Source organism: Ailuropoda melanoleuca, chromosome 16 (assembly GCF_002007445.2).
Source record: "Ailuropoda melanoleuca isolate Jingjing chromosome 16, ASM200744v2, whole genome shotgun sequence".
Taxonomy (NCBI): Eukaryota; Metazoa; Chordata; class Mammalia; order Carnivora; family Ursidae; genus Ailuropoda; species Ailuropoda melanoleuca.
In genome coordinates, this window is record NC_048233.1 from 87,928,543 (window position 1) to 87,943,273 (window position 14,731).

Below are 14,731 nucleotides of genomic sequence, written 5' to 3' on the forward strand. Positions count from 1 at the left end.
TCTCTCTCGCCTTGGGTGTCAGGCCCCATGCTCGGGAAAATACCTGGGACTCAGGTCATGAGGAGGGGGTTGTGTGCGTGTGGGGCTCTGGGGTGGCGGACGGGTGCAGGGGAAGGGCAGTCTGGGTGGGCTGGGGAGGGCCGCGGAGGCTAAAGACCCCCGTCTCCCTCCGTTTTTGTTACCCCCAGGAATTCGCAGCACTTACTAAGGAGCTCAACGTCTGCAGGGAGCAGCTCCTGGAGAGAGAGGAAGAGATCGCAGAACTGAAGGCGGAAAGAAACAACACCAGGGTCAGTAGGCGCATTCTTGCTGTTGGAGCGCTGGCTGAGAGTTGCCTGGGAGCACTGTTGCTGTCTTTGCACTGGGGGTGCTGTCCGCTCGGTCTGCTTTTAGACAGCTTGTCGGCATTTCCCTGTGGGGTCGACCCTGACTGATGAGTCGTGATGAGAATTAACGCTATTTTAACTCGTTTAAGAGGGAGGCTCTTTAATTTTAGACTGAATTGAAGGGATTCACGTTTGGTCTAGCATGCGATTAAAAGGGGTTTTTGCCCCAGATTAAGGTATGACATTGAAAGTGCTCTTTAAACATGGTTCTGCCTTGGTCTGTCCCACCAGCTGCTGCTGGAGCACTTGGAGTGCCTCGTGTCCAGGCACGAGCGGTCCCTGCGGATGACGGTGGTGAAGCGGCAGGCGCAGTCCCCGGCGGGCGTGTCCAGCGAGGTGGAGGTGCTCAAAGCACTGAAGTCCTTGTTCGAGCACCACAAAGCTCTGGACGAAAAGGTGCCTTGAGCCCCAGCAGTTCTCAGTGTGCACACGCTGTGTCAGACGCACTGCGTGCATGTGTGTGACTGCAGTTTGCGTTTAACCTTCTCGAGTTCCTGTAAACACTTTTTCTGTAAGAAGACAGACTTCTGTGTGGTTAAAAAGTAGCAGTTGGTGTAAATGTGTAAAGATTTATTATATTCTGTATATTGATTTGCCATTAAGAATTGGGATGATATAACTTATTTAGGGGAAGATTTCTCTCAAATGTAAAATTTAAAACTGTTACAAAGCAAGTTTTTTTTTTTAAAGATCTTATTTATATTTGAAAGAGAGAGGGCGCATGAGTGTGTTTGGGGGGGCAGAGGGAAAGGGAGAAGCAGACGCCCCACTGAGCAGGGAGCCCAGCGTGGGGCTCGATCCCAGGACCCTGGGCTCATGACCTGAGCCGAAGGCAGACACTTCACCCACCGACTGAGCCACCCAGGTGCCCCAACAAGCCAGTTGTCATCAGTGAAAGACATTGAGGCCATTCTGTCATGTTACCTTAAGCTAATGGGACCCCAGGGTAACTGTACATTAAGAAGTAATTAAATACACACACACCCACTCAACCCCTCTGTTTCCAGGTGAGGGAGCGGCTACGAGTAGCACTCGAAAGGTGTAGTTTGTTAGAAGAAGAACTGGGGGCTACACACAAGGAGGTAAGCTCTGTAAATCGCCAGAGGATTTGATTAGAGGAGTTCTAATTTTTATCCCTTGTTTTTGTAAGAAGTATGAAGCCTGCGGTGCTGGCCATCAGGTGTCACTGGTCTTTCTGACCTCTCGGGCCACTCCAGTGACCAGCACATGAGGCTCTTACTGCCGAGTCACACGGTCCCTTCCGTTCCCCTCGTCCAGTCGAGAGCACTGACCTAGTTGTTGACCTAGTTGTATTCAGGCTAGACAACATTGCCGTGTATTCTCCCCCATCCTGTGTTTACAGCTTGTACTTGCATCTTTCCGAGGGAAGTTTCTTTTTATCTCTTTACCCTCATATTTACTTCTTTGGTTTTAGCTCATGATTCTTAAAGAACAGAATAATCAGAAAAAAACACTAACCGATGGAGTGCTTGACATGAACCACGAACAAGAAAATACTCCAAGCACGAATGGAAAGGCAAGTCCTTGGGCTTTCTCTCTGTCTTTCCCTGATGTCCTCTGTGTGCTCGCAAGAGTGGTGGGAGCCGACAGCCAGCATAGATCGTGGGACCTGTTTCTTTCCGGGAAGTGTGTGTTCCCTAGCTCACCAAACAAGGCTATTTAAGGATTTTTTCTCCACCAGAGATCTTCTGACGGTTCTTTAAGCCACGAGGAAGACCTTGCCAAAGTCATCGAGCTCCAGGACATCATAGATAAGCAGTCAAAGGAGCAGAGCCAGATGAAGGAGCGCCTGGCCGCCCTCTCCAGTCACGTGGCAGAGCTGGAGGAGGACCTGGACACCGCTAGGAAGGACCTCATCAAGTCTGAGGAAGTGAACACGAAACTGCAGCGGGATGTTCGTGAAGTGAGTGACAGGAGACGTTGCCGTGCTGTCGTCGAGCTGAATGTGGGGTGTGTGGTGGGACCCTTGTGTGTGGACATCTACCCTCTGCAGAGTCCGGCTCTCTGCATTTATTCTCCGTCAGGCTCACATTTCATTCTGGTACACACGTGAGCTGCGACACGTCGTATCTGTTGTGCTGCTCGTTCCCCGACAGTGACGTGGGCCTCCCCTCTCGGCTGTGCCGAGGGAGCGGTGCTAGCTGGCTTTCTGACCACCTGCTCCCAGAAGAGTCACGTGCTCTTGAACATCGGAGGTCAGACACACCATGAGGGTGGGATTTGCTCACCCTTGGGTCATCGGGATCACGCTGCACAGACGTGTAGACGTACACTCGTTTCTGGCAGACATTTCTACGTGTGCAGTGATTTACAAGAATCCAGTCCTGTTTACAAAAACAGGCGAACAGCAGGGTACTTTCTCCGGCACCCCCTCCTGTCACGCACTCTAAGCTGTCCTTTGTAGCTGACAGGCGCCCCCCACCCCCACCCCCACTGCAGGAAGACCCTTTCACACTCTTGAGTGTGGATGCACAGGCTTACTTCTGTGTAGTAACTTAGCGTGCGTAATTTCACGTAACGTGAGTTTAAAACAAAAATATTTGCAGAAATACTGTAACCTACTTAGTTCTGTTCTTCTTTGGCAAGGGTCCGAGATTCTGCAGCAGAGTTTCATATGCAGAGAATTTTGAAATTCTTTCTTTAAGACTCATCACTTTTAGTATTAAGACTTTGCTGACGTAAATTCCTTAGTAAACAGGGAGGGACCTAAGATGAATCTTAAGGGTGGGGGACAGGAAGGGCAGAGGCAGAAAGTTCTAGGCCCACTTTCAGTATCAGATACCCTGTGATAGAATTTGCTGCAGTATTAGACTTCCGAAGGTTTCTTCCAATTACATCATGTGTTAATAGTATTGCTTCAGTTTTGTGGTGATTGGATGAGATTTCATCTAGCTTTTACCCAGGGAGATGATAGCTGGGTCTCACTGATATGTCTGCTGCGAGGCCACTCTCTGCTCTGTGGAAAGCCCGCTGTATTGGGGGCCAGTAGAGGCTGTGCCTTCATTGCTCACACCTTCAGCTCCTGGCATCCTTGCAATGTTGGGATATTTGATTCCACGTTTCTTTGGTAACATCATGTAGGAAAGAGTAAGCTTGATAAACTGAGTGGCCAGACGTAGTATTAAGACAGCTGAGTCTTTACCGGTCGTGTAGGGGAATACTTGGGATATTTGAGGTAAATATATTTTCGTTCATATTGGAGACAGTTGGCATCTCTCTCAATTTTGAGGACACTGATTTTATATTTGATTTAAAAATTAGGATTTAGTCCAGTTTTTGTGTCTGGAGCATATTAAAGTGTCATACGTTAATTATTTGCCTTTTTTCCCTTTGAAATACTTGACGTAGGCCATGGCTCAGAAGGAGGACATGGAAGAGAGGATCACTACTCTTGAAAAACGCTACCTCGCAGCGCAGCGCGAAGCCACCTCTGTGCACGACCTTAACGATAAACTTGAAAACGAGATTGCAAATAAAGACTCTATGCATCGGCAGGTACGGGCTTTTGTTGGACTTCGTTCGACTTTTAGTAATTACTGATGGAGTTGAAGACCTTTTTCCTGTGACTTTCATGTTGGAAATCACGTGTCAGTGACAAGTTTTCATGACCTTAGAAAATTATGTTTAAGAATGTGGGTTACTTCAACTTGCAAGTGTTTAATTATTTAGGATTTTATGTAACCTCAGATTCTTTCTTCGGTTTTGTTTTCATTGTTCGTTAATCTGTTGCTTGTTAGCATTTTTACCAAAGGCGGAGGGAGTGGCTGAGAGCGTGGAGGCAGTTGCCACTTTAGTTGGTACCTGGGATGGGGGCGAACGGCAGGTGTAGAAATGCAGTCTGTTGTGCGGACGGGAGCCTCGTGTGGTTTGGGAAGCCATGCTGGCTTCTCTGCCTGGTAGTCTCAGGTCAGCCGGAGTTAAACAGCAAAACCAAATCCAGCCTCTTGGAAACAAAGTGAGTTTGTCTGGTATGTTGTAGAGTGTATCATTAGACCCAAGGTAATAATAAAAAGTAAAATACTAGGAAGCCATTAAAAATTATGTTGTGGAATGCTATATAAGAGCACGTAAGATGTCCCAAATAATGACCATAGAAGGAAGATGACAAAATACTGCGTACGGTGTGACGGATCTTCTGAGGGTGTATGTATAAACACGGAGATAACGCACACGGAAGAAAGGAGGCTGCACGTAAGCAGATGTTTGCCTCTCAGGAACCTCAACCTCTACATGATTTTTAAAATTTCTTTTTAAAAAAGTCTTGTCTAAATTTTCTTCATTGAAAAAAATTTTTTTAGAATGAGAACATGTTTTTAAGAATAATTATATATTTACGAAAATTACCTGACTAGCATTTCATTAGGTGTATATACTCCCAGAAGGTCTGTATTTCAGAGGAGGTGTGAACTCTCTTGTGGCTCACACGCCCACGGTCTGCGAAAGACAAGGAGTCTGAGTGTTTTTTAAGAAGGGTTAGGACTGAACCCTTCTTTCCTTAAGTTGTCAAGAAGAATGAGCAAGCTTCTACAGAATATGGGTTTTCTTTAGTGCATGGGAACTTTTTCCTTTTTAAAAAGACTTTGTTGAAGATGTTTAAGAAGAGCAGTACTTTGACAAGAGGTGTTTTGCACCCTGAACTCAAGCCCAAGAGAGTGGGTTTATATTCCTCTCAGGAAGAAAAATTTTACTCTGAAGCAGCTACCAAAACAGTTGGCTTCTGTCAGAACTAATTTAGTAGATCTCTGCATTTAGATTTTGTTTCATTTTATTAAAAATAGAAGATTGGCTACATTTTGATGCTTTGCCTTCATTTCCTAGACCGAGGATAAAAACCGCCAGTTACAAGAGCGCCTGGAGCTGGCCGAGCAAAAGCTGCAGCAGACTTTGAGGAAGGCGGAGACGCTCCCCGAGGTGGAGGCGGAGCTGGCGCAGAGGGTCGCGGCGCTCTCCAAGGTGCTGCCTGGCTTTCCTTCTGGGTCCGATGGTGGGGTTTTGATTTTGATGGTGGTTGGTTCATGTGCCTTATTTATCATTGTTCTCCATGTCAGTGAGCCTAAATCCGTGAAAGAGCTCAGATCTGTTTTCAGTGCTATTTTGTTTGAGATCGGAACGCTTTTTAAATGTCAGGAATCATGCCCTTTTTTGTGATCCCTACATTAATTTGCCTCCAGTTTTGTCAGATGTGTACTGTTTGTCTCTGGCAGGCTTGAGCTAAGGTTCACTGCTTCTCAGAGTTATTTTAGTCAACAACTCAAAGCTCAAGAGAGAAGCTTTGGATAAAATGAGGGTGGGGGCACCTGGCTGGCTCAGCTAGTGGAGCGTGCGACTCTCGATCTCACCATTGTGAGGTGAAGCTCCAAGTTGGGAATAGAGATTACTTTAAAAAAAAAAAACCAAAGAATTTTCCCAGAAGTAGGAAATCCTATTCTCTTTTAAAAATAATCAAAATAGGGGCACCTGGGTGGCACAGCGGTTAAGTGTCTGCCTTCGGCTCAGGGCGTGATCCCGGCGTTATGGGATCGAGCCCCACATCAGGCTCTTCAGCTATGAGCCTGCTTCTTCCTCTCCCACTCCCCCTGCTTGTGTTCCCTCTCTCGCTGGCTGTCTCTATCTCTGTCGAATAAATAAATAAAATCTTTTAAAAAAAAAATAATAATCAAAATAGGGGCGCCTGGGTAGCGCAGTCGTTAAGCGTCTGCCTTCGGCTCAGGGCGTGATCCCGGCGTTCCGGGATCGAGTCCCACATCGGGCTCCTCTGCTGGGGGCCTGCTTCTTCCTCTCCCACTCCCCTGCTGTGTTCCCTCTCTCGCTGGCTGTCTATCTCTGTCACATAAACAAATAAAATCTTTTAAAAAAAATCAAATTAAATTTGTAATACACAAATTTTTAAGTAATTCATTTGTGGGTTCGACAAATAATGGGCTAGGCATGTGCATGACACAGCCGTGCCCTCCTAGTCCTTACCCTCCCCGGGGGGACGCCAGCAGGCAAGGATGCAGTGTCACGCTGTGATGGGGTAGGTGCTGGGGTTGGGGGATCAATGTGGGAAGAGGAAGCACAGATCCCAGCAGACAGTCCGGCCTTCCGGGGCCTAGGCGCCCAGCAGGCAGAGAGGTAGCGTGTTGTCGGCCAAGGGAGCCCGTGGGGGAGCGCTGTGAGTACTCTGTCTCCCCGGGCTCCAGTTTGGTGAGGGCCCCAGGGAGAAGGGGGCCAGGACAAGCACGGGTGCTGTTCTTGAGGGCTGATGTTGGGTCGGTCCGACGGTGTCGGGTGCTCACAAGACCGTTCCTTAGAGCAAGTTCATTGCTAACAGCTGTAACAGAGCCTCACCTCTCCTTTGTGATCTGCGTGTAAAGTCTCCGTTTCTTTTCTCCCCCTGTCATCTCTCCTGTCCCTGGTCGGCCTTGTAGTCTGACCTTTTGTCTTCTGGAAACTCTGCTGCTAAGGAAGCTAAACTGTTCGAACTCACCTCCCAGCTTAGGAAGGTAGCACGTGTGCATTGCTCTGTGGTGCTTGCTGCTTCTGCTGTCCGTGCTGACTGAGCACAGGCCGTCTGAGGGTGGGGAGAAAGCGCCATCCCCGAAGTCAGGGCCCGGGCTGGGGAGAAGCACCTCTCCTCTGGCAGCCTCCGTCACCAGCACCGGCTGGGCCTCGATCACGGGCGCGGGGAGGCCGGCTGCTTCACACTGTGACGCATGAGGCCACACAGGGTGTGTTCCAGGAGGGAGGGGGGGATCCCGAGCCAGCCGGTGGGAGAGCCCGCGAAGAGCGAAGAGCGTGTGGTGCTTGTTGCTACCGAGGTCGTGCATAGCATGCTGGCACTGACGTGGGGGTGCCCACGGAGCTGACCGTGTTTTTGCCGGCAGGCTGAGGAGAGGCACGGCAACATTGAGGAGAGGCTCCGCCAGATGGAGGCACAGCTGGAGGAGAAGAACCAGGAACTGCAGCGGGTACGTGTGAGCAGAAAGGCCGCGTGCCGGGCGCTGTTTGAGCACAGGGCTCCGCCAGGGTGAGGCAGTGCCTCATTTCCTGCTTCTCCCCACCCAGACGCTGGTCCCCTTCTCGATTCCATCGGGTGTAGAGTTAGTGGCCTCCTCTGCGAGCTGTCTGCTGGTGGGTGCATCCGACACATAGACAAGGTTATGTCAGCACTAGTGGTGGGGGAAGAGACCGGTGCCCCGTGGGCAGTGCTGCCGGGGTGCAGGGACCCCCGTGTCCTGCTGCTCTGACTAGCCTATCTGCGGAACTGCTCCACGTACAAGTGGGATCTCACAGGTGCCCCTCAGCCACACTGGAGGTGCTGGCTGGGGGCCCCTGAAACTTAGGGGAAGGCACGTCATCCTAGAGCATTAGTCTGCCTGCTTACGGCATGACATTGAGGTCCCGAATTCAGGTCATGGGCCCGACCTCCATCCTAAGATACCAGAGTATTACTCAAGGCATGAAGGCCTAGGTCAGGACGGATATTCTTGAGAAGAGGAAAACCGTAATTGAGCAGTGATTAGATGAGGTTCGTGTCCGTTGAATCCCCAGAGCGTTTTCTCTGGAGGAGTTGCTCAGATGTCAGTGTGGAACCAGCAGGGCACGGACCGGGCCGCAGCCCCAGGCAGCTGGCACCCAGCCCTAGGACGTCAATTCAAGGCCATCAGATTTTGTTTTCACCAGAAACGTATGTGCTCGGCCAAGGGCTGCCGAGGATCACACACGAGCTTCTGGGAAGTGAGGATTCTGACTCCCATCACAGGCTGCACGTTGGTCAGCCCCTGCCCCCATCACACACGCACACGTGTGCACACAGGCCGACACTCGCCTCCTAGGCGGAGAAGTAGACTTTAGCTGTTGAGGGATGCTACATTACTTTTCAGGACTGGATTGTCATTTGAAAGGACAGGTGTTGAGAATAGGGTTCTTTTATAACTAAGGCAATTCAAAGTAAACTTTTAGGCTGTTTTGCTTTAAAAATACTGGAACGCTGATTCCTTCTTGTGGCGTGTGCTGGGTCGCTTCCAAATGATGGTAGTTGCTGTGTACAAGGCGTGATTTTCTGCGCTCTGTCTCGTCCTTGCAAGAAGAGAGGTGCCAGCACCCACGTGTTACAGATGAGGAGGCCGGAACACAGAGGACGGACTCTGTTGCCAGGTCTGTGGCACTTCCGTATGGGCTCGCTCCTACTGCTCTCTGCGTGGGAGAAGCCCCTGAGCCCTGCCCCCCCCCACTCAGGTGATGATGCTCTCTTCCCACCCCTGAGGTTTTGTCCTCATTCAGGATGGGGGCAAACACAAGCTCTTTAAACCAGGAAATGGATGATGGTTTGATAAACACAGACCTATCAACTTTGTCACTACGTTTTTAAATTACTTGAGGTAATTAGTTGTAATCTTTGAACCTAAGTTTTCATTACAGATCATGCAGGTGATGTATGAATATAAAGAAAAACAGGTGAAAGTCCCTGTTACCACTGAGTTTTTTCCAGAATGGATTTTTTTATCTTCTGCTATGTAAATTGATTCATTCCACCTCCCCCACCACCCACCCCTGTGCCGAATCCAGACCCAAGCTTCTGTTTATACAGAGGCAGATTCCTGCCCCCTTGTGTAGATAATCTGATCCCCTTACAAATATGCTCGTTCCTGCATGTAAATGTGTCTCCCAGGTCATCTGAGAGTTAGTAACTCATGACATTCCTGCAGCTTTGTTTAACAGAAATAATGGGACCTTCTAATTAGTGATCTGGGGCACTTGTCCCTGTTTCTCTGCACCCATACATTGGTGCTGGGTTGGTGCTGGTGCACAAGTGCAGGTGAGCCACACCATTGGTCCTCAGCACTTTGGAAATACTGTTCATACCTTTTCTTCTTAAAAAATTTTTAAATTTAAATTCAATTTAGTTAACATATAGTGTATTCATTAGTTTCAGAGGCAGAGGTCAGTGACTCATCAGCTGCGTATAACACCCCCTGCTTATCCCATCACGTGCCCTCCTTAGTGCCCATTCCCCACTTACCCATCCCCACCCTCTCCCCTCCAGCAACCCTCAGTGTGTTTCCTAGATTAAGAGTCTCTTACGGTTTCTCTCCCTCTCTGATTTCATCTTATTTTATTTTTCTCTCCCTTCCCCTATGTCCATCTGTTTTGTTTCTTAAATTCCACATGAGTGACATCATATGGTGTTTGTCTTTCTCTGACTGACTTAATTCCTTTAGCATAATATCCTCTATCTAGTTCTGTCCGTGTCATTGCAAATGACAAGATTTCGTTCTTTTTGGTGGCTGCATAATATTCCATAGTGTGTGTGTGTGTGTGTGTGTGTGTGTGTGTGTGTGTACACACCACATCTTCTTTATCCATTTATCTGTCAATGTTGGGATTGCAAATGGGTGCAGCCACTCTGGAAAACAGTATGAAAGTTTCTCAGAAGGTTAAAAATAGAGCTACCCTATGACCCAGCAATTGCATTACTAGGTATTTATCCAAAGGATACAAATATAGTGATCTGAAGGGGCACCTGCACCCCAGTATTTATAGCAGCAATGATCCATAGCCAAACTATGGATCCTACCTTTTCTTGAAGTTTGAAAGCTTTTGTTTCTTCTGTCTTAGGCAAGGCAGAGAGAAAAAATGAATGAGGAGCATAACAAGCGTTTATCAGACACTGTTGACAAGCTTCTTTCGGAATCCAACGAGAGGCTTCAGCTTCATCTTAAAGAGAGGATGGCTGCTCTGGAAGACAAGGTGGGACATGGCAAACGTGCCCGGGGGGCTCCCACGCCACGAGAGAGCGTTTACCTGCTGTTCCTGAGGAGTGAGGCAGAACAGCAGGTGCCGGCGGGTGCAGAAAGTAGAAGTTACACTTTGACATGGAAACGGGACAGACTGTTATCCGCTCACTGAGTTGACTGTCCTCGCCCGACATGTGTGTATTGCTCAGTCTAGAGCAGGAGTCTGTGAACTGCATCTGTAGAGGGCCAGAGTTGTAAGTATTGTAGGCTTTTACTGGTTGTGAATGCTAGTGTAAAATGACCTCATGCTGGTCAATAAGTAGCACGAAGTAGCCACAGACCGTAGGGAAAAGGGGGCGTGGCTGTGTGCCAGTGACCCTTGATTCCCAGCACCGGGCAGTGGCTGGATGTGGCCTCGTTGACCAGCCCTGCACGAGACTGTGCGTTAGGTCCAGCCCTCAGCCGCGATGCTCTCGCTTCAAGGGCTAGTTTCTATCCCGCCTATGAAGATGACACGGTAGGAGCCCAGTGTTATATAAGGGATTTAATCAGCTGAAAACAGACTTTCTCCTTTTCCATCTCCTGCCTTCTCTCTTTCCGTTTGGTTTGGAAAAAGTCTGAGCCTGGGCTCTTACTGCTGTCATCATGGAAATACTTGAGCAGTAATCGGAGCGAAGGAGTGTCCTAGAATCTATGTCAGATACACTGATGGCGACAGTTGGATTCCAGCTTGATAAAACCTATTCTGGCTACAGCTGTGTCCCTAAAGATGGGCCCCGAATCTTCCCTAAGATTGGCCCTTGGAGTCATGCTCATTTTGGAGACACCAGTGATCACTGCTGATTACATGACACATTTGTTTTACGTAAAACCCATTATGAAATGCATTATTACAGACCACACTGCACTTCCTCCTTCATCAGTGGGCCAGCCTTCATGTCGGAATATTTTTATCTTAGATTTGAATTATACATTTGAAACTTAACGTCAGGATTCCCAAGTGACTAATGAATTTTAAAGCCTAAAAGCTAGTACCAACTGGTTTAACTGATTAAAATAAACTTACTCCATGAACTTGTCATACTTACATTTAGAAAATCGATGGGTGAAGAAATTTTACACAGACGCATTGTTACAGGCTGTTATTTGACACCATTGTCCACATTCGCTCTGCAGGCGTGTGGGCCTGCTCGTTGCTATAGTCGTGTGGTCTGTTCCTTTTCTGTGGTTCCGTATTACTGCGCACAGAGGTGTGGCCATACTGTATGGTGTGGAACGTTTTCAAGAACCAGCACGAAAGTGCTTCTGTGTCTTTTTCAGAATTCTCTACTGCGAGAGGTTGAAACTGCGAAGAAGCAGCTGGAAGAAGCACAGCACGATAAGGTACGTCCCTCTCTGAGTCCTTCCGAGATCTGCGGAGACGTGAGTGGAGCGGAGTTCAGGGCCGGCTCAGTGGCTACAGGTGTGTGCGGGGGTCACGCTTCCCCGCAGCAGTCCGCTGCCGAGAGCTTCACAGCGGCCCTGCACGAGCGTGGGTCAGAATTCCAGTCCTTTCTGATTCATTCGAAAGCTGAAACGTTCTGTAAACCTCTCATCTAGTGCAGTGCTGGCCTCCCTGTCATTTAAAGTATTCTCGCAGCCGCATTTACAACCGTAAGGAGAAGCCGGTGAAGTTGATGTTTACTCAGCCCGAGACATGCGTGCGGCACGCGGCTACTGTGTGGGGCAGCACGGCTAGCGAGCTATGGGGTGACCTAAGAGTTCTCTCAGTTTTGCTCACTGCTTTGCTTGGGCAGAAGTGAGGTTGGGCGCCAGGTGCTCTGTACAAGACAAAAGCAAAACAGAGGTACGCACAGTAGAGCGTAACATTCACCCCAGCACCCAGAAAGTTCTGCTTCTCGCTACAGAATTAGCAATTGTCAACAGCTTGGTGTTGTTCCTCTCAAACCTGGCTATGACTGAGACCTAACAACTCTTTGTCCGCTAGGGTTCATGAAGTTAATTTGGTGATCTGAGTGTTTAGTTTACTGTAGGACTCTTGGAGAAAATTTCTTGAAATTACATGTTGGGTGTTCGTAACTGCTAAATTTATCCTGTTGTGGTTATGCTCAACATTTGAGCACAGTGATGCAAGTCATTTTTCCATATTTTTTACTTGACTCACCATTAACCTAAGGTGTTCAGTCAGTTTTGGGTGTATAGCACACGGACTCAACGAGTCTGTATGAGCCACGGTGGTCACCACCACTGCGGTCACCACCCGTCCCCACGCAGCGTCACTATGGGATCACTGGCCGTTTGCCCTGGGCTGCACTTTCCATCCCCATGACTTACTCATTGTGAGCTGGAAACTGCTACCTCTTCACCTCTTCGTCCCCTCCGTCCCCTCCGTCCCCTCCGTCCCCTTCATCGATGCCCACCCCCAGCTGCCTCCCCTCTGGTGACCACCGGTGTGTGCTTTGTGTTTAAGTGTCTGTTGATGCAGCTCATTTTGAATCCTGAAAGAGACAGCTACAGTGGATATCCTTTGCTGTTTTGTAGGATCAGCTTGTCCTAAACGTGGAAGCGCTGAGAGCTGAATTAGACCAGACGAGACTGAGAGGCATGCCCCTCCATCACGGGTATGACATGTACCAGTTCACTGAGATGTTCCAGATGAGGCCAAGGGTCACTTCCCTTTGCCGTGCACATGACCTGAACCAGCCTGCAAATACAGACTAGAGAACCATGGGCCTGACATGAACCAGTTCACACATACCTGTTTTAGCACCTGATGTGTGTCTACAAGACTGTGCCCTTGGTCATATGGAGCCAGTAGCTAGCTTAGTGGCAGGCAGGAGGGAAAGGTTAGGTTTGGGCACCTAGGGGACTGGGAGTCCTGTCACTGACCAAGCTCACAGCCACAGGATGAAGTTTGGAAGGTAGGGAATGACCAGTTTGTGAGTGGGCAGGTGAATTTGAGGGCCCCCAGAGTGTGGCACTGATGGTGTGGGGCCAGGAGGACGGAGCCCAGTGTGCCAGGTGAGGGCCCTGTGCACCTGGGAGCGGTAGGCCCCTTTGCAAGGCCACTGAAGTCGCCAAGGGAGTGGCTGCAGGGCCAGAATTTGAGGGACACCTCGACATTCTTGGGCTTGGCCTCACGCTTGTAGTTGTCTACACTCTTCAAGAGACTGGAGGAGAGTGATGCGTAGTCACCTCGAATCTGTTGGGACAGCTCGAAGTCTGCTGTGGGAGTGAGTCAGCCAGCCCGTGAGCCTCGCAGGTCGCCCCTCATCGTGCAGTCAGTCTCACGAAGGTGTTGAAGGTGTGTTTGCCCCATTGTAGGAAACAGTCCTCACGTGAGAGGCACACTTGAACGGGAGTTGCTGGAGTAGCTGACTGACCCTCTTTGGTCTGCAGGAGGCGGGCTCCTGCTCAGATCACAGGCCCACTCAGGCTGCACAGGTGTCTCTGCGATCGCAAACGTGGGCTCTCGAGGGCTGAGGGTATCTTGCGGCTGTCCCCGTTGAGGCTGCCTGTAGGAAGGGGGAGGACACGTCAGGGTAGGTAGAGTCACAGAGAGGCAGAGCCGGAAGCTGTCCCTGTCTGTGGAACCAGGAGGAGGGAGAACTTCGAGGAGAAGCGCGAGTGTGTGTGCAGAGAGGGAAGTGTGCCGGAGGGTCAGGGCACAGAGCAGTCTCTTGGTTTGCTGATCGAGAGCCTCGCTGGCGAGAGGCCGGGGTCATGCCTGTTGCTGCCCAAAGGCTTGAAGGCGTGTGTGTGAGGAGGCCTGAGTGAGCAGACGGGAGGAGGTGGACACGGGGCCCGCCACTCTTACGGAAGTTGGAGTACTGAAGGGAAGGGCCCGTGCGGGAACCTGAGGGGTGGCACCTGGGAGAGTGTGATGATGAAGTCTGCACGTGTCTTCCTGTCCTGGGCGTGCTAGCAAACGTGAAGGGTAGAGGGTGTCACAGTAAGCACGGCGGGCCACGGGGGACAGAACTGGAAAGATGGCTGGCAGCTGGCAAGCTCAGGCCCCCTGGTCTTGTTGATGTGACCTTCTCCAGCAGGAAGAGACGGTCGAGGTTGCAGAGCGAGAGAGAGGTGACCGGCGGGCTTCCACACGCAGACGGGGCCAAAGGGACAGAGCTTGGGGATGCAGATGCAGGGTGGCGGGCCCGGGAGGAAGTGAGCCCCAGAAAGGGTCAGAATTAGGTGACACTCGTGACCTTCGAAGGATCCATGAACCACCCCACATCACATGCAGGGTTTCGTGCGTGTAGCTCCCACTGATTTTTTGATGTGCTCTGGCTCCAAAGCGGCCGTGCTTGAACTCCTGCTGAGTGCCGACGGGCGACTTCACCAGGAAGCAGGGGCTAGAGGAAGCGAAGGGAGGTTGTGGCCAGCACACCCTCAAGCAACACTGAACGGAGACGTTCCTTTAACAACCGCAGGGAGGTGTGTGGAGCACAAGTGGAGGAGGCGGCCTGTCAAAGCGGTCCTGTCTGCAGACCGTGCGGGGAGGCGCCAGGGGTCCCCTCTTGAATTGACCTTAATCAGATGAGTGGGTTCTGTCTCTCTGAACCTTAAGGATTCCTGACAACGAAGGCAGCCATTCTTTCCCAG

The 14,731-nt window shown here is 50.0% G+C and overlaps 1 protein-coding gene across 3 annotated transcripts in view; it reads left to right on the forward strand.

The window, feature by feature from the left end:
• The window catches only part of PPFIA1 (PTPRF interacting protein alpha 1), an 82,012-nt gene that overhangs the window by 33,213 nt on the left and 34,068 nt on the right, over positions 1-14,731 (forward strand). For 2 of the 3 annotated variants that reach the window (XM_002922200.4, XM_019802754.2), the window contains exons 2-12: positions 189-290; positions 618-782; positions 1,394-1,468; positions 1,822-1,923; positions 2,089-2,310; positions 3,756-3,902; positions 5,226-5,360; positions 7,274-7,357; positions 10,008-10,139; positions 11,447-11,509; positions 12,668-12,747. In XM_002922200.4, coding sequence (XP_002922246.3) covers positions 189-290; positions 618-782; positions 1,394-1,468; positions 1,822-1,923; positions 2,089-2,310; positions 3,756-3,902; positions 5,226-5,360; positions 7,274-7,357; positions 10,008-10,139; positions 11,447-11,509; positions 12,668-12,747 — 1,307 coding nt within the window. Of the gene's footprint in view, positions 1-188; positions 291-617; positions 783-1,393; positions 1,469-1,821; positions 1,924-2,088; positions 2,311-3,755; positions 3,903-5,225; positions 5,361-6,817; positions 6,893-7,273; positions 7,358-10,007; positions 10,140-11,446; positions 11,510-12,667; positions 12,748-14,731 lie in introns of all 3 variants that reach the window. The other variant, XM_019802748.2, reaches the window with a different exon arrangement.